General features: G+C 35.2%; 3 protein-coding genes across 3 annotated transcripts in view; 2 read left to right on the forward strand and 1 right to left on the reverse strand.

Annotated features, from left to right (window-relative positions):
• The window catches only part of LOC130613834 (5-oxoprolinase-like), a 30,038-nt gene extending 25,215 nt beyond the window's left edge, over positions 1 to 4,823 (forward strand). Inside the window, exons 34-41 of the mRNA XM_057435182.1 lie at positions 12 to 101; positions 268 to 402; positions 546 to 695; positions 1,180 to 1,254; positions 1,419 to 1,501; positions 2,551 to 2,711; positions 3,602 to 3,699; positions 3,801 to 4,823. Coding sequence (XP_057291165.1) covers positions 12 to 101; positions 268 to 402; positions 546 to 695; positions 1,180 to 1,254; positions 1,419 to 1,501; positions 2,551 to 2,711; positions 3,602 to 3,699; positions 3,801 to 3,959 — 951 coding nt within the window. The 3' untranslated portion in view covers positions 3,960 to 4,823. The remainder of the gene's footprint in view (positions 1 to 11; positions 102 to 267; positions 403 to 545; positions 696 to 1,179; positions 1,255 to 1,418; positions 1,502 to 2,550; positions 2,712 to 3,601; positions 3,700 to 3,800) is intronic.
• Positions 4,824 to 6,045: 1,222 nt separating this feature from the next.
• LOC130614709 (linear primary-alkylsulfatase-like) lies at positions 6,046 to 9,029 on the forward strand. Its single transcript, XM_057436148.1, is given in 3 exon segments — positions 6,046 to 6,499; positions 7,081 to 7,401; positions 7,404 to 9,029. Coding segments are annotated over 2 exon segments (1,752 nt in total). The 5' UTR covers positions 6,046 to 6,499; positions 7,081 to 7,089; the 3' UTR covers positions 8,844 to 9,029.
• An 887-nt stretch (positions 9,030 to 9,916) lies between these two features.
• LOC130614703 (uncharacterized) lies at positions 9,917 to 19,607 on the reverse strand. The gene is made up of 10 exons (XM_057436142.1): positions 19,464 to 19,607; positions 16,376 to 16,627; positions 16,059 to 16,231; positions 15,798 to 15,899; positions 15,062 to 15,177; positions 14,510 to 14,641; positions 13,689 to 13,819; positions 13,254 to 13,306; positions 12,732 to 12,774; positions 9,917 to 12,629 (listed from the first exon to the last, which is right to left on the reverse strand). The coding sequence occupies exons 2-10, from the start codon at positions 16,589 to 16,591 to the stop codon at positions 10,815 to 10,817; spliced, it is 2,781 nt and encodes a 926-aa protein (XP_057292125.1). The 5' UTR covers positions 16,592 to 16,627; positions 19,464 to 19,607; the 3' UTR covers positions 9,917 to 10,814.
• Between the last annotated feature and the right edge of the window lie 1,230 nt (positions 19,608 to 20,837).

The raw sequence follows: 20,837 nt of genomic DNA on the forward strand, positions 1-20,837 counted from the left end.
GTTATTTGTAGTTACGGACTGGAAAAAGTGTTTTACACTCAGTTGATTACATGGATGACGGTTCACCAATTAACCTCACTGTCACGATCAACGAAAACGAGGTTAGCATTTGTCTTTTTTATTAGATGTATTTAGACTTAGCTCAGGTGTAGCTCCAAAATGTTTTAAGAGATGGAGAAACATATATTTTTTTTCAGGCTCTGTAAGTGTTTCTAAGAGTTAGTAAAATATTCTGAAATGTTCACTAGCACTTCCTTTTACCTGTAGGGTTCCGCCGTGTTCGATTTCACTGGTACGGGTCCACAAGTGTATGGTAATTGCAATGCGCCACGAGCTGTTGTGCTATCTGCGTTGATATATTGTATCCGTTGTATGGTAGGGAAAGATATTCCTCTTAACCAGGTAATACAATAAAAAGGTACTCGTTTCACGTACCACTACCCACAGCTATGCAGAAGGAAATAAGCATACAGTAATTTTGCGGCTGTCGCACCACTTATTAGTGTGACTTTAGATTTACTATTTCTCTTTTCTCTCCATCACAGGGTTGTTTAGCACCTATTTCAGTTATCATACCTCATGGTTGCATGATAAGCCCACACGATGAAGCGGCGGTTGTCGGTGGAAATGTACTTACAAGTCAACGTCTTGTAGACGTCATCTTTAAAGCATTTCAGACTTGCGCTGCGTCCCAGGTATGACGTCACTCGTACGTTTGATAGATATAGGAGAAGTTTTTCACGTAGGTAGCTTACTTGGACCAGCTCTGAATTTATGTGCTCTGATAGTGTTGTTTAAAGTAAACCTGAAAACCGTCCTTTTGTGAAACACATGCTAAAACTTTCCACCACTTTACAGCGTATTAACTAACTTAAAGCACCGTGTTCAACTATTTTTTGATGTTTTTATAGTATAAGTCAATATATCCTTTTTAGCATCCCCCTTTAAGATCACATACAGTGCACGTAAAAATTGGACGACACATATTTGAATAATAACACAGAGTTTTGAGGATTTTCACGCTTGTGAGAGTTTTCTCTATCAAAATACAACAAAGTTTCTTTTATAATTCTAAATCTTTTTTTTTACGAAGTTGATGAGGAACTCCAGTGAACAGCAAGAAAGAAAATATGAGAGATTTCTCTTTCTTTTTTACTGTTATGACGGATCGTTTTCTAGGGTTGTATGAACAATGTAACATTTGGAGATGGAGAAAGTGGGTATTATGAAACCGTTGCAGGTGGATCAGGAGCTGTAAGTTGTTTGTAATTCCAATCCAGTGAAGTAGTTTGATTTCCTTAGGCTGTTTAAAATTTACCGAGCTGTTACGTTAATATGAAGAAAAAACTTATTTTTTTCCAGTCTCATTATTTAACAATTTCTTTTTATTTTACTCTGTTTTTATGACTTTGGTTTAGGGGCCAACTTGGGAAGGTCGCAGTGGTGTTCATACTCACATGACAAACACAAGAATTACTGATCCCGAAATTCTTGAAAAGAGGTGTGACCACTATTTAAAATCTAACAAACTTGTCTTCAATTTTCAAGTGCGCTTATTACTCGTTGTTACTCTGAGTTTTCCCGCTGTAACGCAACCTCGAGCTTAATAATTTGTTGTACTTAATATTTTTTTAAATTCAAAAGGTAATATGTGAATTGAATTTGTAAGCTATTGTCAACGAGCTACAAAGTAACTCTATTTAAATTTTATTAACCAACTATCAATAGGAATTTTTTATTTACACCACAAGAAGTGGTTCGCAGCTTAAGACTTACCAACACTTTTTTAGTTCTTTAAAGCAAAAAATAATTACAAGACAAAAATGTTTATCTCACGATTCCAGTGTCACTACAAACATTTCTGAATATCAATATTAAATTATTAAAAAGGAATCACCAGCATCAACAGTAGTTCCTTGTTCAAGATTCTTTTTGTTGATCAAGCAATTTATGCGTGAGTTCAAGATAAATTTTATTAGAATGAATACATGCATTCTTCTCGCCAGCACGAGGCAGTGGCCGACCATATTGCCAAATAACATATCACGTGGACAATTGTTTGCTGACGTGAAACTTTTAATAGGCTGGCATATGGTTTTATTGTTGTTATTGTTGTTATTGTTGTTCGCCATCTTAAAATTTATCATTATTTTTGGTGTTAACAATCTGAGAGTGGAATATTTTATATTCTCAAATATTGGTTATCAAAAAGCTACTTTATGCATCGCTTACGTACTGCCTGGCATCCAGCGGGATTTGATCCAAGGTCCATAAAATCAACAGACTACTGCACGCAGTGTAGGTGGTTCGTCTGCGCAATGCCAGGCAATATGTTAGCGAAGGCCAAAGTAGTTCTGCTTAGACTCGCCCGGTATGATCAGATTTCCCGATTAAGGGTGAACCATCCTTAGAATGTACACGACGTGCAATGATAAAACTTCATGTGCGTCATCGGTTATCTTGGGAGGGAGAAAATTAAACACTGTTACCGCATTAACAATATCGACATTCTTTTTCGGTAACAATATCGACATTTTCCCGTAATTATAGGTATCCTGTCGTGTTACGAAGTTTTGCGATAAAACATGGTAGTGGAGGAGAAGGAAAGTATCGCGGTGGCGACGGTTTGTTACGAGAGTTGTTGTTTCGCAGGGAACAAGTGTTGTCTGTGTTAACAGAGCGAAGAGTTCTGCAACCCTACGGATTACAAGGTAAAAAAAAATATTTATTTCTTGAATGAATCGTAGTAAACTCTTAAAATATACGGGTAAAACTTTAACGGTGAAAATAGAAATTATCGTGACCTTCGAAACACTTCATTACTTTTCGTCAAATCTATGTTTTCCCTATAATATTTTAGTACAATAATGTTCTTTATAATGTAACAAACCTTAAATGGACCTAAGTATGCTAAGGCAAATGTTTTGAAAATAGAATTATTTCCAACGTGAAAGTTTTTACTAACAACTAGTTTAATGGATTAGTTAAATGAAATGAAAATTAAACCTTTTTAACTGAAATTAAACGCAGGGCGTCTTTTTGCATTTTAACCTCGGCCTGTAAGCATTTTTTTAAGAATAGATGCTTATTCGGGCTGTAAGTATTTTTTTTAAAAAATGGACGGTTATTCGGGCTGTAAGCATTTTTTTTAAAAAAATGGACGGTTATTCGGGCTGTAAGCATTTTTTTTAAGAATGAACGCTTGTGCGTAAGCATTTTTTTATGACATGACGCTTATTCGGGCCGTAATTATTTTTTTTTTTTTTTAAGAATGAACGCTTATTCGGGCCGTAAGCATTTTTTTTAAGACTGGACGCTTAGCACTTTTTTGAAAATAGGCGCTTATTTGAGGGATACATTTCCGCCATGGGAAATCCTTGTCACTTCATGAAAATGTTGTTACTTTACCGCAACAAATAATTTTCTAATAAAAATTAAGTAGTGGGCGACCTTGGTGTTCTGGATTCTTTATATATTTTCTACGCGTCGGCTCATATCGCTTAAAGTTAATATTTTATCTTTAGTGATATGATTTCTTAATCGCTATCTTTTTCATGTTTATCTCTCTTTTTCCCAACACTTAATCGTTTTCTTTTCTCAGGCGGAAATCCCGGTGCAAAAGGCCTGAATCTTCTGTTAAAATCAAATGGTCATGTTATCAATCTGGGTGGAAAAACATCAGTGCCTGTCAATGCTGGTGTAAGTAACATGAGATTTATCACGCTTCTTTTTGTTTCTGTGTTTGATGTTTGTTTGTTTCTAAAGTTAAAAAAATTCAAAAAAATTGTCTAACTTTTTAGGATCTATACCAGATGTGTACACCAGGTGGAGGAGGGTATGGAGAGCCGAATGAAAACAACGACACGCCGTCACAACCGATGCGACATCACGCGTACGATTCCGCCATGTTAGGTAGTGGGAGTTTGAGCCAGTATAAACAAATGCAAGAGTCTGTTTAATCTGTTTTTTTGTTGTTTTTAATTATTTTTATTTGAATTATTTTTAATGTTTTTTTAATTCAATAAAAAGAAACGCAATTTTCTAATACTCTTTCCATTTTCCTACTGAAAATGTATATTTTACATGAAGTTTACTATAAGAAAAAAAATAAAAAAAAATTCTCGTAAACCCAGGGTTTTTCTTACCAAATACTGGTGTCTACAAAAACGGGTCATAATTGGTTCCAAAAAAAGAACATAGAAATAGGACAAGGAGTATATAAAAATAGCCATACCTATATTTTATTTCAAGCCGAAACTGATCAACTCACAATCCCCAGTGCGTTTCTTACAAACGAGTGTAATCTGAAATTCCTGCTTTATACTTCTGACGTTATGAATTAGGTTTTCATTTATTCTTTTTGCATTGGATCCATTTGATTCTTGTTTCTTATCTCCCATGTTAGCCACGCTTAAATTCTTCTAAGTGGCTTACAAGAATCTCCTAAATAACCTGTAAATTTGAATCTAAATTATTTATTTTTTAAAATCTCCCAAAATATTTTAACTCCATTTTGATCAGTATTTGTCCACATGATTTTTAAGAGTTGAAAAAAAGGTCGAAAACTTGATTACTGTTTATCTCCTCAATTTTTAGCAAAATTAAGTTATCATCTTTTACATTGTTGTTGGGTCCTGGGAACAGGGTTGCAAGTAAACATTTAACTCTCTTGTAAAGTAAATATATCATCAGACGTTTTGTAAACAAAGCTGAACGTTGTCTATCTACTTACGGTTATATATGTGTGCACAACCCGTTAGCCGTGAAAAATTTATAGGATTGATTTATTTCACGGGCAAAAATATATATCGCATTTACTTTTACGTAAACATTTCATGCGTCCTGTAACACGAAATTGAAACTGGTAACAGACAAAATGCGATTGTTAATAGGACCAGTCTGGAAAGACCCAGGTTTGCCCGTCGTACATATCCCAGCCAATACTATTTCCATGTATCCTTCACAAAGTAACTGTTTAGCTATCATTTTTACAAAAATACATGTATTAATATCGGAGAATATCAGAGAAGATCTGGAAAGAAGATTGCTATTTAACATAAACTTTGCCAATTCACAACGTAATATAAGCTTCGTGTCTTTTAGATTGTTAGTGATTATGATCGAAAATTTTAGTTCATCTGACTTTCTGGCGCAAAACCTTGTAAATCGGTTACCGTTATTTCTCTAAGTTAACTCTTCCTTCCAGATTAATTATTTAATAAAAGTGAAGGAATTCGCATCACCATCTCTTCATCCGCTGATTTGTACGCTTCTTCTTCCCAGTCTACCATGCCTTGTCTAGTCTGAAGATATTCTTACGATCTGCCTAAAAGCCTAAAATGGGAAAGAGAACGTCGGAGGAGATAAAGAAGTTTGAAGAAAGTAGAAAAGAAGGGTGAAAAAAAGTTTAAGAGAGAAAAAAATAAAATAAAAAATAGCGAAAAACTTTTTTCTCTAATTTACTGCGGATTTGGCTGAAATTTCCCTCTAATTATTACATCATAAATTATTTCCTCTTATTATTAACGCAGTACCTCGAAAATAATTATTTAATTTGCCGCGTTAAATTAGTTGGCTTGGGAGAAGCAACAACAAATTTGTCTCGCTAACTCCAAATATTTATATAACCTTTGTTGTTGAAGACAGCAGAACATCGTAGAAGAAGAACTATGGTACGTGGACGCACTCTCCCTTCCTCATAAATTAATGACCTTTGTTTTGCTCGTTTATTTATTAATTTATTTATTTACCCGGAGCAACATTATTGTGTGCATAGTTCAACCAATATTTAAATAAAAAATATATTATTGGTTAATCTGATAATTTAATTCCAGTGTTTAATCTGTGCCATTAAAACACCACGAGAAACTCTTTCGCATGTTTAAACGCCGTTTGTGTCTAGGTTATAAGGACCAAAAACGCTACAATCTTGTCCCCAGGGTAAATTTTCCAGATGTTAAGGTGGCTGTTGCAAAAAAGACATTACATGGGAGGATGTTATCACTAAAAAGTCCAAAGGGCATGTTTAGGTAACTAAAATAGAATTGTGCAAGGGTCACGAAGAGTTATCAAATTACGTCCATGATAGCTTGTCTGACCTCTAAAGCTTTTTTCAAGTGTAAAAATGTGAGGGAGTGCAGAAGGAGTGCGACACAATGATTAAAATAATTCAGTTGTAAGCAGTAGTTCAATCTCGTTACCAAGGCATTTTCTGGCCTGTGTCGCTGTAAAAAAGACTCAGTTAGAGCAGAATCTGGAAGCGAGGATATGCAATAAGCAAAAAATAGTTTACATAGAAAGGTAAGGAAGCATTATAAAGGAGGGTGTCTTTGAGACTTGTGGAATTGTTAAATGGATCATATATTACAGACTTTGTTATGAAAACAAGTCCGGTGGAGAGTGTTGTTTGTTTGCCCTTCTTTATCTATTTTATATTTTACAAACTACTTCTTCCAAACAAGCAAATTCTTGCATAAATGGTATTGAATGAAAATTTTTGGTAAGAAAGTTATCGTGTTTTTAACGTCTTTTTTTAATTTGATGATGAAATATGGGCATGCGAGAATGTTTGTTTTGTTCGCTTCGAATCGCAGAAAAGTTAAAGTCGGACATATTTTCGCAAAAAGCGCTAGCCATTTGATAAATGGTGTCACATAGCCAGATCCCTGTAGAAGTCGGCTGCAAAAGTTCTACTATGGTAGAAGTGACGCCATTAACCAACGTCGAAAATGCGCTAGCTTTACTTTCCCCGCAATGCTATTATGGGAGAATCCGCTCCACGATCCAGAAAAATCAGAAAATCGGGTGCGTTGAAATTAGTTGCTCTATAAAACGCTTCTTTGTTAACTTGTTGGTCTCAACTCGATGTTGACCCTTCGAGTCCATGTTATTTTTTAATATTTTTGCTCAAACTTTCAAATATGCAACTCACTTCATGACATGAACTTCGTCCCCAGGGCTTGTTAGGTTTTTAAAGAAACCTAAAAGGAATGCGAAAAGGGATCAAAGCGCACTAGGGCTCAGTACGATATCAACGGTAAAAACTTTCGCAATTCGAATATAAAATTATTTACTTTTTAGATGTAAATCATGCTGGAAAAAATATCTACACCCATTTTACTGGCCATCATACTGTATCATAGCTACCACTACTATGCACAATGGAAACTATCGCAGAGCGTGATTGCCTACCATCAAGGTAAAATGAAGACGACAGACCCTAAGCCGACAAAAAGCACTGAGCCACCTAAAGTTGTAAAGGTTACAGATAATGTATATGTTGCTGTCGGGTATGCTCTCGCAAATTCGATTATGTTGATCGGTGACACCGGAGTTGTTATTGTGGATACAACGGAATCAGTCCTTGCAACAGAACAGATATACAAAGAGTTCGAAAAATAACCGATAAACCAATAAAAGGCATTGTGTACACCCATAATCATGCGGACCACGTGATGGGAACAATATCATTTTTGTCCAATGACACTGAAGTCGAAATTTGGGCGCATCACACTCTTGTGGATACGTTTTTTCACAGCATGCGAGTAGTTGGTCAAGCACACTATTATAGAAGCATGCATCAATTCGGTGCATTTTTAAAGGATAAATTGATATTTGCTGGTATAGGAAAACGTTTAAATTTAGATGGCCTGTCTTCAAGGTTAATTCCACCGAATCGTCTTTTATACAAAAAACAGCAAAGTATTCATATTGCTGGAATGGATCTTGAGTTAATGGAAATTCCAGGTGAAACTGATGATCAAATTGCAGTATACTGGCCAGCCAAGAAAGTTCTACTTTGTGCCGATGATTTTTACAAAGCGTTCCCAAATTTATATGCTATACGTGGAACACACTACCGCAGTTTAAAGAAATGGAAAGATTCCATCGATACAATGAGAAAACTGAAGCCAGAGTACCTTGTACCTAGTCACACAGATCCTGTGATAGGTGCAGAGGTTATATACAACAAGCTCACAAACTACCGCGATGCAATTCAACTTGTTCACGATCAAACCGTTCGAATGATGAATCTTGGTCTACATCCAGACGAGATCGCTAATCGTATCAAGCTACCTAAATTTCTCGAAGAGCAGCCTTACTTGAAGGAGCTATACGGAACGGTTAAATGGTCGTCAAAAAGTTTATTTACCGGTTATATGGGATGGTTTAGTGGCGATATAGCTGAGTTGAGTCCTCATACTCCTACTGAACAAGCTCACCGTTTGACAAAGCTAGCAGGTGGAATTGATGCGCTGATATCTGCTGCCGAGGAGTCATTAAATGACAACGATCCACAATGGGCGCTCCGCTTATCGTCAGCTGCGTTACGAATCGATGGAAAGATCATGAAGGCAAGAGAAATAAAGTCAAAAGCATTGTTAGATCTTGCTTCGCTGCAAACGAGTATGAACGGATATAATTACTATGCCACTTGCGCTTACTCGACTATTGAAGGAAAAGACTATGTTCCCAGTAACAAGGCGATGGTAAAACACACAATTCGAAGTGTGAAAATGGAAGATCTGTTTTACTTGATTTCGCTCAAGTTTAAAGCTGAAGAATGCATGGATTTAGATAAGGTTATTTTGTTTATATTTCCTGATACTAAATCAAAGTTTTCGTTTCATGTTAGACACGGTATTATGGATCTAAGTGGTGGCTACAATCGACATGCAGACATTAAAGTGACGGTTAACAGTGTAGTATGGCGGGAAATCGTATCTGGAGAGCGAAGTGGAGTTTTATCTGCGTTAAAATCGGATATAAGTGTGGAACCTAGTATTTCCGCGTTGCAAGAGGTGATGGGATGTATCGACAAATCAACTACCGTATCGTCGTAAAAATTCGGTAACACGACACGTAGGATTACATAACCATAGCACGTGATGCTGAGATAAACTTTAATTGGAACTTTTTAAATTTCGTCCCCAAACCCTTCTGACATTATTGCGTGTAAACAAATCAACATAAACTGTGAATAAGGTAGGGTGTTTAGCGTGCTGTTTTCTTGACCATATTTGGCCTAATAACTGTCTTATGTTTCGTTTTATAGCTAGGTCACTTACTGAGTTTTGATATTTATCTATTAGACATATTCCTGCCAATTTCTTAGGTCTCATACCTCCCAAAGCTTTAGATATCGAGTACTACTTAAAAATACTCCCTTAAATTTCTGGGAAATCTTTATGATCGGTTAATTTAGTACTATCTGTTAGAATTATGCTTAGGGTTTAAAGTTTCTTGTAGATAACGGTTGTATTTTGCCTGTTTAACATGGTCGCGACGCAGCTTCATTTTGTGCCTTGCAGAGTAATTTCATTATTCATGCTGACAGGAGGATAAAAATGGACTAAAGAAAGTTACTGAAAATATATAAAAAAAGAGAAAATTTACGGAGAACCGTAGATTTTTCAACGGGCTAACAAGTAGTCTCTATAATAAGTCCCGTATTCATTGTTCAAAATTGCGTGTAGTTTTAAATCGGATTTTCGGATGATTTTTGGAATTTTGCCATATTTTAAGCAGTGGTATTTTTGACAAGTTTCAAGCTTATGTTGACTTAACAAAAGTCCTTAAAAAGAGTGGTCACAGTTCGAATGCTTTAGAAGTATATAATTCTTTTCTAATTCTGTCTTCAACTAGCTGTTGATTGTGGCAACAACAGGTCTTTACATTAAGGCGTTCTTGTCCACAGGCTTCCAACAATCGGTATTTGCGCACGCGTATTACCCGTATTTTAGCAGATTGGTAAAGACTTTGAAATCGTTTTTAACACACTTTTTTCTCAACCAATCAAGTGAGCACTTTAACAAAATAAGAGATTTTTCCAAAATGCGCATGCACTAACAATAAATTCGCGCAGTCAAATGGAAACGAGCCTTAAACTCGCCTTCAAAATCAACAACGAAATGTGTGATAATTTCTCTTTAATTATTTGCAATCTTTTTATACATAGCTAATTTTTCCTCACATTTTTATAAAAATTTACTTTACTTTTTTACATATATTTTATACAATCTTATTAGAGGTGATTTCTATATAACAAAATTGAACGAAACGAGTACACGCAAAAGTACGTTTGAGCTATATATTTTTTTTATTATTTAAACTTTCATAAAAACGCACGAAATCATGGTAATGCATTTCAAAATAGTAACAGATAAACGTTGCTTGTTTGCTAGTAAAAAAAACACATCCACTAAAATATAATTATTGGTGCGTGTTAATTGATTGATATTTTAAGTTTCGCGCGAAATGCAATAAAATATCAAAACAGAGTTCAAAGTTCAAAACATCAGAAGCATCTGTGGTTACTTTTTACGAAGTCTTTTTTTCATAAAAAATAATTCTATGCTTGCTTGAACATTTTGATGATAAATGCAGACGAAATCACCTTGAACTACTATACCGATCATATAATACATCTGATTGTATAAATAATCTACGAATAATGACTGAAGTGTTCTTAAATCAGTGATTTTGAAGAATAGACGTAGGCACTGAAGCGAAAAGTTTACTTAGATCTTATAAAAAATCGTCTGTTATCGAACGCGTGCATAAATCTTTTCCACCAATCATGAAATGCTTTGAGACTAGTAAAAAGCTGACTGGTAGTTAAAGTTTAAATAAGTTTTGTCTTTAAAAAATATCTCTTTATAACAACAAGAATATTTTAATAGTTCTAGTAAAAATATCTTTATGAAATCTTCCCCATTCTTTTCGGGAAGCTCTCGTACAGAATTTACCACATTCCACAGACGTAATTGGTTTACATAAATGCCGTACTGCTTTTGTACGCAAAGGTGTACGATTTAGATTTGATCGCTCTCTTCTGTAACCTCCGCTAAAGGTTTTCTACCTCGTAATGGCGGGAGATTCTTTTGCTTACTACCAGTACCAGGGCGCTTCTTTTTGAGTTTCTTTTTGCGGTTATATTCAACAACCGACAATTCTGCCATCGATTCGGTTGATTTAAAGCGTGGGTGTGGCAAGGAACGTTTCTTTAATTTCTCCTGATCTATCGCTGACGGAAACGCATCACTTAATTTCTTGACTCGGTTCAACGAATCTGTCAAGGCGTAAGTATCGGTTTCCTCATTCAACACTGCTAACGGTATGTCAGAACCTGAACCACCCGAATCAGAGCCAAAAGAGTACTGACTGGAATTTCTTTTTTTCTTGAAGGCTTCGACATAGCCTGCTAATTTTTGACTATCAGCGTCACTTAAAAATCCAGGTTCCGACAAACCAACTTGCGAATCGGTGGGGGGATCGTTGGTAAACGCGTTAGGACTTTTCGAAAGCTTTCTTCGACGATCTTCCGCCAATATGTTCGCATTAGCTGCTTGTACAGAAGCTTGCAAGAATTCATTGTTTTGATCGCTCACATTAATGAATTCATCTTCAAAAATCAAACTTTCATCCTCAGAAAAAACATTGGTAACTTTCAAATCATCCGTGCTTTTTTTCTGTACAGGTTTCTCACCGGGAACGCCCTGAGTAAGTTTGGTCTCGCTACCAAGAGGAGAAGAAATAAGTTGCTCACTTGCGGGATGAGCTTGAGACAGGCGACGCATGTCTGAGTCATAGTTGCTGTCGTAAGTCACGTTTGTTAGCTCCGACGTTGTACTCTGTCGTGGAGTCTCTCTTCGATGAGTTTTAGGTGATATTACTCTTCCGTCTTCTGTTACGTACGCACCCTGGGTGGAATTTCGCGTGTTGGTTGGAGACATCCCTCGCATGCCCCCAGCGTTAGACAGAGACAACTGAGATGAATAACTTGGCACAGGTGATAATATAGCACCTTGTTCTTGCGTGCCATACACTGGTTGTTTTGACAAACTAGGATTTGGGGAAACGATCCTTCCATCTTCGATTAAAAAAGATTCATCTTGGACATCGCCTTTTGTAGAGCTATTTTCTTGTAAGGGGGAGAGGAGACTTGTATTCGATGACTTACTGTGCACAGATTCTTCCTTCGTCGGCGTCAATATAGGTCGCGATGATAAACTGACACGCGGCGACGTAGGTTTTCCATCTTCTGCGTGGTCTTGTAAATTTAGTGTTGATAACGAGCTTTGGGACGCTTTACCACGTGTCAAGAAAAGATAATCAGTCTCTTGAACATTCGATAAGCGATGAGTCGACTCGGGAGATGGAGACCTGGGTCTTGAAACTACCGACTCGTTTCGTTGTTCCTGAATGTTAGCGTACGCGGATTCTTCCGTAAGGTGAGACGGTCTGGACGTTCTGCTTACACGACTTACTTTAGGCGATCGGAAATCATCTAGCACCATTTCATCTATATTTCTGTTGTAACGGTCGTGATCGCTCTCCACTGACCGCTTGGACAGCGTCGGCGATAAATCACTTTGATGCTCGTTCACTTCCGATTGTATCAAGCCTACTTTGCTTGAAGTACGATGTTTCAGCCTGCGTTTCTTTTTACTCTCCGCAACGGCTTCGTCCAAACTTTCCTCGCATTGGTCAGGTAGAGGTCTTTCTGATAACTCATAACCAGAGGTAGAAGTCATCTGATTGTCAGTAACACGAACACTATTGGTTTCCGGCGTACCCACGTATGAAACACGTTCATGACTTGCTCTGGATTGCCTACCACTGTTCAACTAAAGAAAGAGAAACATTGAAATGAAACCAAAACCATAAAATATACTCAAAATAATTTACAATATAATTTGTACACATAACATCAAATACTCAAATAGTACCTCGGCGTAGATTCGTACATTATCAGATGGCTCTTCATAAATCCTAAAAGAAAATGCACTTATAATGGGCGAAAACAATTTTTTTACGCAGTTGTCTCTGAAAGCTTCCTTCCCCTAAATCGGCCGAGCATGAAATTTATTTAAAAAGATTTTGGCTGTTCCGCTAAATCACGGATTTGCTTGAGGGAGAAATTTTGAAAATTAGAGCCTGTAGATCTACAAGAGGTCGATCGTAAAAAATCAAGTAAAAACAGAAACAAAAACGGGCGTGAAATTAATCGGCCTTACTCACTTGGCTCCTTGTCATTTACACGTAGGGAGGATAGGGAGAGGAGGCAGGGATGTAGAAAAAGTTTTCGCTGAAATGATGAGCATACACTTCTGCGAGAGAAGCTCGCGAAACAGCCTCCCAAAAAAATTAGTGTAATAAGGATAAACAAGAGTACAACTTTTACAACGTAAAATGCGCAAAAAGTAGTTTCCTGAATGTAGTTAATGAATGTAGTAGTAGTGTGTATATACCCTTTCACGTATGTGTCCTGAGTGTAGTGCGTTTCGTGGTGTGTATGCGTAGACTAAAATGTAAAACACAGTCAATGCAAATGATAGAATGACCGTGCGTGCACTTCATCTAACTAATACATTATACTTTTCCAATATAGCTTCCCTATAACTTGAGATGAACACGTTACGAGTCGATTTTTTTGTATATTACAATGGAGACTTTTTGGCAAATGTTGATTAACATTAGACAGAGACATTAAATGTGGAAAGATACAAAAACATTAAAGCACTTTGTATATTGCAAATTATGCAAGAGTCACATAGTACATATAATTATAGATGATGATGATGAACCTGATAATAATGATGATGATCACAACGATGAGAATCAATAAAACATAAATTAAAGAGACATTAAAACCACTGCACCAGGTAAGTATAAAACATGCTTACATTTAACGGGTGTAACGGTTTGGGTGGTACACTTGGATCGCCAGAAGATTCGACATCTGAGGTGAAATCTTTCATACTACTCCTTTGACGTTCTCTTATAATATACTCATACGTGGACATCTTCTTGCAAACTAGAGTAGAAAACATTCGCATATAAATGTGCCATACACACGTACCGGTAAAAGTGACATTATTAAACCAATAAAGCTATCAGGTTACCAGAAACTTTGATATGTTGACCCTAAGTCATATTTATACATAATACATGACACAATATAACAGTAGAAAGACGAAAAGACACAGCATGTTCAGCTTCCATATGATATGTGATTTCGTTTAAACGACACTACGATACGCATCTATTCATGAAAATTAACTTTGTACTCAAAAATAGAAATTTTTAAATGCTTGTATTTTTCTTAATATACATTTTTTTTTTTAAATTATTTTTTTATATGAATACTAACACTTTGCTCTTAAACGAAAAATATATTAATTTTCTTGCCAAACCTCTGTTACCCTGTAGGGGTACTTTTATTAAGGAAACACAAACAGATGCTTGGAAACATTGAAAACACCTTAAATAAAAAGCCAAGTCATACAATGATCAAGGTTTATTTCACCTCTAAGAAATGCTTTTTAGTGAGTGGTTCCACTACCAGCAGCTGTTAGTTATCAGATCAACAGGCTTCTCCAAGATCAGTTTTTATTAATATAAAATAGCTGGTATTGAAGTGTTCTATTCCATCAATAACAAACTTTAGGACAAAGCTTGCAATTGACCTTTACTCTAAACAAAGTATATTGGTAATATTACTTACTCAGGTATCCATGGAATATGAGAAGATGTCCAAGTAGCGCCATTGCAATTAATAGTAACACTCCATTGACAATGGTGAAAATAATGTACGCTTCTTTACAAACTGGTACAAATAATTTCCAATCGTCCATAGCTACAAAATAGAGAAATGTTTAGGTTTATATGTTTATTATGGTAAAAAAGATTATAAACAATATCCAATTTTTTTTAAAAAAAAAAAAAAAATGAAATGTCCAATAGGCAATTTTTGTAAAGATGGGTCAATTGGGGCATCTTCTGAATTTATGTTTAATTAAATCAAAATTTGCAATATAGGTCAGGTAAAACTTTGGACCTATTATATATATCCAGTATATCCAGTATATATATATTATATATAAGACATATCCAGTTGTGTGCTAATTCTTGTCATGCTTGGTATTCTCCAATTTTGTAAGCAGAGAAACAGGAAAAGGCTGCAACTTTCACTTAAGATAAGGACAGAATAAAAAACTAGATAAGTAAATCGGGGTGCAAACATGCATTTGGTGCAAGTTGAAAAAAAGATACATACCACTTCTTGGTAAAACGTAAGGTCGATCAACATAGTATGCAACCACTAAGTATAAATCGATGATGAACATAACAAGAGCAGTGGCAAAACCTGATATACAGCTTCCAAGAAACAACCTAAAAATATAGAACAATATTGTTAACAAAACATTGCTGTGAGGTATATAAAGTGGAAGAGTCCTAATAATAGCAGACTGTTAAAGGTGTAAATTCAATAAATTTTGTAAAATTTTTGAATTTTTTCCAAAAAATCAATTTGGGAAGGTTTATCTTTAATTTTTTTTAAATGCAATTTTTCTGTTTCATTGTTTTCTTCTGGTCAAATAATTGAAAAAAAAATAGTTTGAAAATTTAAGGTCAAAACAGTCATGTGAGTCAGCAAATTCCTGGTCAGCAAAAAAATTCAAAATTTTTGATTTTTAGATGGATTGAACAAGTTAAGAGAAAAAAAATGTAAAAACCATGCATTGGAAATATACCATTCTAACATGCGCTTCGAAAAAAGTATAATGTCACGTTATACTTGGGCGTTATACTTTTTTAAACTTAGTACATTGGTCAGTGTCAACACTAACTTACACCTGAAAGGGCACTTAATATTGTTTTTTATTACTTGAAAATTTCCCAAAAAATTTTTCTTTACAAAGCATCTCCCTATAAAATTAGCACAACAAGACAGAAAGTAGATATCATTTATCAACTGGATATATTACAACAAACAACAAAAGTTAACTTACTTATAATTTCTACCACCAACACAATTATTCAACCATTTGCAGTGATGATCAAAATCGGATACACACTTGTTGCATACAGAACAATGCTTACTGTGTGATGACCTGCGAATCAATCAATCAATCAATCAATCAAGTATGTGACTTCAAGTCAACTACATAAAATGGTTTAAATTGATAAAACACAACTTATCAAAGCGGCATTTAAATTAAAAAGGTGAAATATTTAATTTCCTTGTCACAGATCAACAAAATAAAACTTACACTTCTGTTTGACATATGTAACAATAGCTATTCTCTATAACATGCTTGTGTTTTGTTTGGTCAAAGCTATGTTTTGGAAAGATTCCTTTTTTCCTCACAGCCAAATCTGCAGGATCTAATGTCAATGCCAGAAAGTGATATACAAGGTGAATAAAATAGCCGCTAGCTGGTATCTGGGTTTTGAGAGTAAAGGAATACAATATCATACAGTGTTCGCTCGTTATATAAAATAACAGAAGAAATAATAAAAATGATTCAAAGTGTGGAACTGTTTAGTCAATGTAAATACTTAGTTTTTGTTAAACATGAAAAGATACAATAACACCAGCTGGAATCCATTCCAAGGGTAAATAATGAACTAAAATTGCGAAATGTGTTATGGCAAATAAAAGGATGAAGAACCATCCAACAAATTGTAATGGATGCCAGGGACAAGACCAACCATTGACGCGTCCATAATGTGTCACATACGCATCAGTTCCTGGGGAGACTTTGTTGTTTGATTGGTTAGTAGGACAACAACATTCACACATGGTGTTGATTGGTTATACTTCTCATACTTTTTATACCTAAATGTTTTTAAAAAAGGTTTTTTAGGTCTATTATCTTCATTGTGTTTCTTACATTTAAAAACAAACAAAAAAGAATTCAAGCATAAAAACAGGTCGACAGAAAAGTTTTGTGTAAACCACCAGGTTTTTAACAATGAAAAGATTTTGCTTTAAAAAGTACGCATTCGATGTATATGGCTTGTGGAAAAAGTCAATGGAAAAAACAAAATTTATGGTGGGGCACAAGTCTATGTTTGTAAGGGAGAATTTCAACATGCACTTTTTCTAAAAAAAATATGTGAGGAACTATATCTTTATTGCTAAACGCCAAATTACTTAACGTTATGTCACAAGGTCGATAAACTACGTTGGTGTCAATGTTATAAAGTCAATTAGCGTCATTGCATTTAGGTGAAAATAATTGAAATCATGTCCTGCATGGGTAACTAGGAATCACCTGGGCCAAAACAGGACCAATTTCCTTAAGTTTTCAACTCACCACTTTTGGAACAAACAAAAAACCGATCCCAATATCTCTTTAACAGTTCGCCAGAATCAGATGATCCTATATACACATTACTTTTTATCTTTTTATCAGATTTTTTATCAAAGGGAACAGGTAAACGAATTCTAAAAATCCTGTGTATTAACGAGTTATTGGAGATGTCATCAATATTCAATTAACGGATCTTTTCCACTGTTCTCTGCTAAATTGGATTTCACAGGCTTATCAACTAATAATAATAATACATTAGAAGATCTACGCAAATGATTAAAGAAAATGTTGTATTCTTTTTGCATAGTAACCACCAGGTGAAAAAATCAGATTTTTATACAGAATTTAGAAAATACAGACAAATCGGAATTAGGTGATTTTTAAGGGGAGAAGAAAAAAGTAGCTGTTTTTGACTAGTGGCTTTCTTATAAGAGAGAGAGAAAGAGAGATTTATTTAACAGTAGTATCACATAATATATACAAAAAATAGTTAATACTGATGGCAAGTGATCCTACTGTTATTAGCTAAAAGATATGACAAAGATGGCGACCACCCGTCGGTACAAAAATAATACAAGGAGATGCAATATTAGAGGCATGCGAACACAAAAAAACAAAAAACAAATGAAAAATCATGTGTACAATGTGAAAAAAAATTTAGTCAAGTACTTTTTGAGCTCAGAACAACTGAGGGTGATGAATAGGCTATTAGGAGAGGAAAGTTGAAGGATATTCCATGAAGAGATGCACTGGTACCGTATTGAATCAGAACCAAAAGCTTTTGTATGCTGCAAGGGAATGATTATAAGGCCAAGGGTGGACCCACGTGTAATATAAGTATGAGTGAAGTCAACCTTAAAGGTACTTAGAAGGGCCTCTGGGAGGTTTTTGTGGTACAGATTGTGAAGAAATAATATATTTTTAAGGTGTATCATATCAGAGAATTTCAGTATGCCAAGACTGAAGGTATAATTCTGACTGCGTGTCGTTGGAGGATATAAATACGATTAATGAAAGAGCTCCTAGATTTCACTGCGGTATTGAATATAACTGCCAAAGATTACGTAGTAAACATATACAAGTATACTCCGCGGAACATAATGCCGAAGGATAGAGAGTGCTCCACTTGCCCTTTTGAGTTTTATTGCAGCAGCACTGATCTGAGATTTCCAACTCAGGTTAGAGCCTAAGAAAATGCCAATATATTTAATAGCGTCACTAGGGAAAATTCCTTTGCTGTTCATTTTGATTCTAAAGTCATAGTTTACTTGTTTAAATTTGTGCCTAAACAAGGTATATACCTCAGTTTTACTTGCATTTAAGGAAATTTTGTTGACATTGAGCCATTGCGTTAAGAGCTTGAGATCAATGTTGATTCTCTTGGAAAGTGACTTTAACGTCTTGTTAAAGCATATTAGATTAAGTGATGGACAAGAAAGTACTTCATAGCATGATGCAGATCATTTATGTAGATAAGGAATAGAAGAGGACCAAGCACAGAACCTTGAGGGACACCATGTCGGACAAATTTGTACGTTGAATTATATCCATTTATTGATACAAATTGTTGGCGATTTGAAAGATATGATTGCAACAAATTAAGTGGTTTGCCCCTGATGCCGTAATAGAAAAGTTTTTTAAGGAGAATTTCATGATCAACAGTGTCGAAAGCCTTCTGAAGGTCAATGAAAACAGCACAGGCAAAATTACTAGAATATAATGCATCCATTAATTGTTGACAGATATTTCGAAGGGTCTGTGCAGTGGAGTATTTTTTCCTGAAGCCAAACTGTTGTGTAAAGATAATTTTATGTCGAGTTAGAAACTGATATACACGTTTGTATATTAGCTTCTCAAAATTTTTATCCATGTCAGATAATAGAGAAATAATCTTTGTATATATATATTATATAAAAACTACTGTTAAAATCTTGCATCAGTGTACTTTCAGTCTATTACATTAAAATAATAGGTGTACAGTAACTGATTGATGTAAATCAACATTGGAAATCGTAGAATTAGAGTAAAAGTGTTTATCCATCAAAAACTGTCAGAATAGCATGGTGATTTTTTTAATTATAGCTAGGCTATAGTGGGGCACTGCAAAATACAAAAGTGACTTTGCATAAACAATAATTTTATTTTGCTTTTGTCCTGTGAGTTTCCTTTTAATAAAACACTTTTTTTAAAACAAGGGAAAGGAAAGTTTACCCTAACTAATCACGTTTGAAGAAGAAGAATCAATTTATTATAATACTACTACAATTTGACAGGCTAGCTAGCTAAACAAAAAATACGTATATATTAGCTAATAAAACCATCAAATAACCAGCAGTTTATAACATACTTATAACTTACTTTTTCTGAATTTTGTAGCACGTTTGTTAGGTTACATATGCTGTTTTGTTACATCTAGTTTTTTATGTCCTTCTGCGAAAAATGATGGTTGTCAACGGATATATAATAATATCCGTATATACTATAAGAAAGTACATAGGAAATTATTATAAAGCAACAAGGACACACTGACCACGGAGCTCAAAATTTTTTATCAACACGAGGCTAGCTCAACATGGCGCACGCATATAACATTCCAATATCACCGTGAAATATATTTTCCGCATCGCGAGTCAAATTTCCGGATTCTTGGCCTTTTTGCGAGAGCGCAAACGACCATATCTATTATGATCATCGCTACTTTTAACGCCACATGCAAAGAGGAGAAGTGTAAACGACTTAAGTTTGCTAAACCTTATTTCGCCAAAAAAAAAAAAAACAAGTTGAAGCAAGACGAAGTTAGTTTATCAGCAAAAGTTCTTGTGTTCTAAATTTTACATTATATTCCTATTTCCCTAATAATTTTTTGTCACGCTCATTAAAAAAATTATAACCCCGCAAATAATATTTGGGAAGTTTTTCGTTTTCAGCATTTTCTCGAAATGAGCAAAGAGCATTAGTTGGCCAGTGCTTTACAGCCGCTAGGCTACAAAAGTTCTATTTTGGTAGGGGTGTAGGCCGAGTAACCAACGTCAAAAATGCGGTAGCTGGACTTTCAATAATGTCCGCATTGTGGAACAATCCACTCCACCACGCAAAACCGTCCGAAATATGGTAGAATTGGGACATACTGACGTCAGCAAAAATTAGCACCTTTAAGATTTTGTATCTAACCAAACAAAGTCATTTAGATAGAATAGTACTTAATTACTTGTGGTTTTTCTCAATATACTCCACAGAGTTGTGGGTGTCAAAAAAGTGCTGCGTGTCATTCTCGACACCAGAGCTCTTTCAGATAAACCTCAAAAGTTTCATTTCAAAGAGCTCTGGAGAAAAAGATGAGCACGATGGGCGCGAATTTGATTCAGCAGCTAACAGGTTAAAAAAGTGTTGATTAAAATGCGTGCGGAGAATGTGAAAAAAGTTGCATTATCAAACACTAAAAACAGACAAATGTTTTTGCGAATATCACATTTCAGGGTTTAAGAATTTTTCTTTACTAGAGAATGATGAATAATGAGGCACAAGGTTTAAGCGAAGCTTTGAGATCACCCTCGTCCCTAGAGATTTTTGCCTTTTCAATATGAGAGATGGCGGCTGTCTTCTGTTTTATTTGTTAAAAAAATTATCAGGGTGTCTGCCGAATATAACATATATGGTAACTTATTTTGACAGAGTAGAAGGCAGGAGTTTTTATGAGATCGATCTGGCTCGACAAAAACAAAAAATGGTTTC

This window comes from Hydractinia symbiolongicarpus, chromosome 11 (assembly GCF_029227915.1).
Source record: "Hydractinia symbiolongicarpus strain clone_291-10 chromosome 11, HSymV2.1, whole genome shotgun sequence".
NCBI lineage: Eukaryota > Metazoa > Cnidaria > Hydrozoa > Anthoathecata > Hydractiniidae > Hydractinia > Hydractinia symbiolongicarpus.

Coding starts and splice junctions, on each gene's coding strand:
- LOC130614703 (XM_057436142.1), bottom strand. CDS start 16,591: ATGTGTGAATGTTGTTGTCCTACTAACCAATCAAACAACAAAGTCTCC. Junction 16,232..16,375: donor GGATTCCAGCTGGTGTTATT/GTATCTTTTCAT, acceptor CTCAAAACCCAG/ATACCAGCTAGCGGCTATTT. Junction 13,307..13,688: donor AACCGTTACACCCGTTAAAT/GTAAGCATGTTT, acceptor TTTACATTTTAG/TCTACGCATACACACCACGA.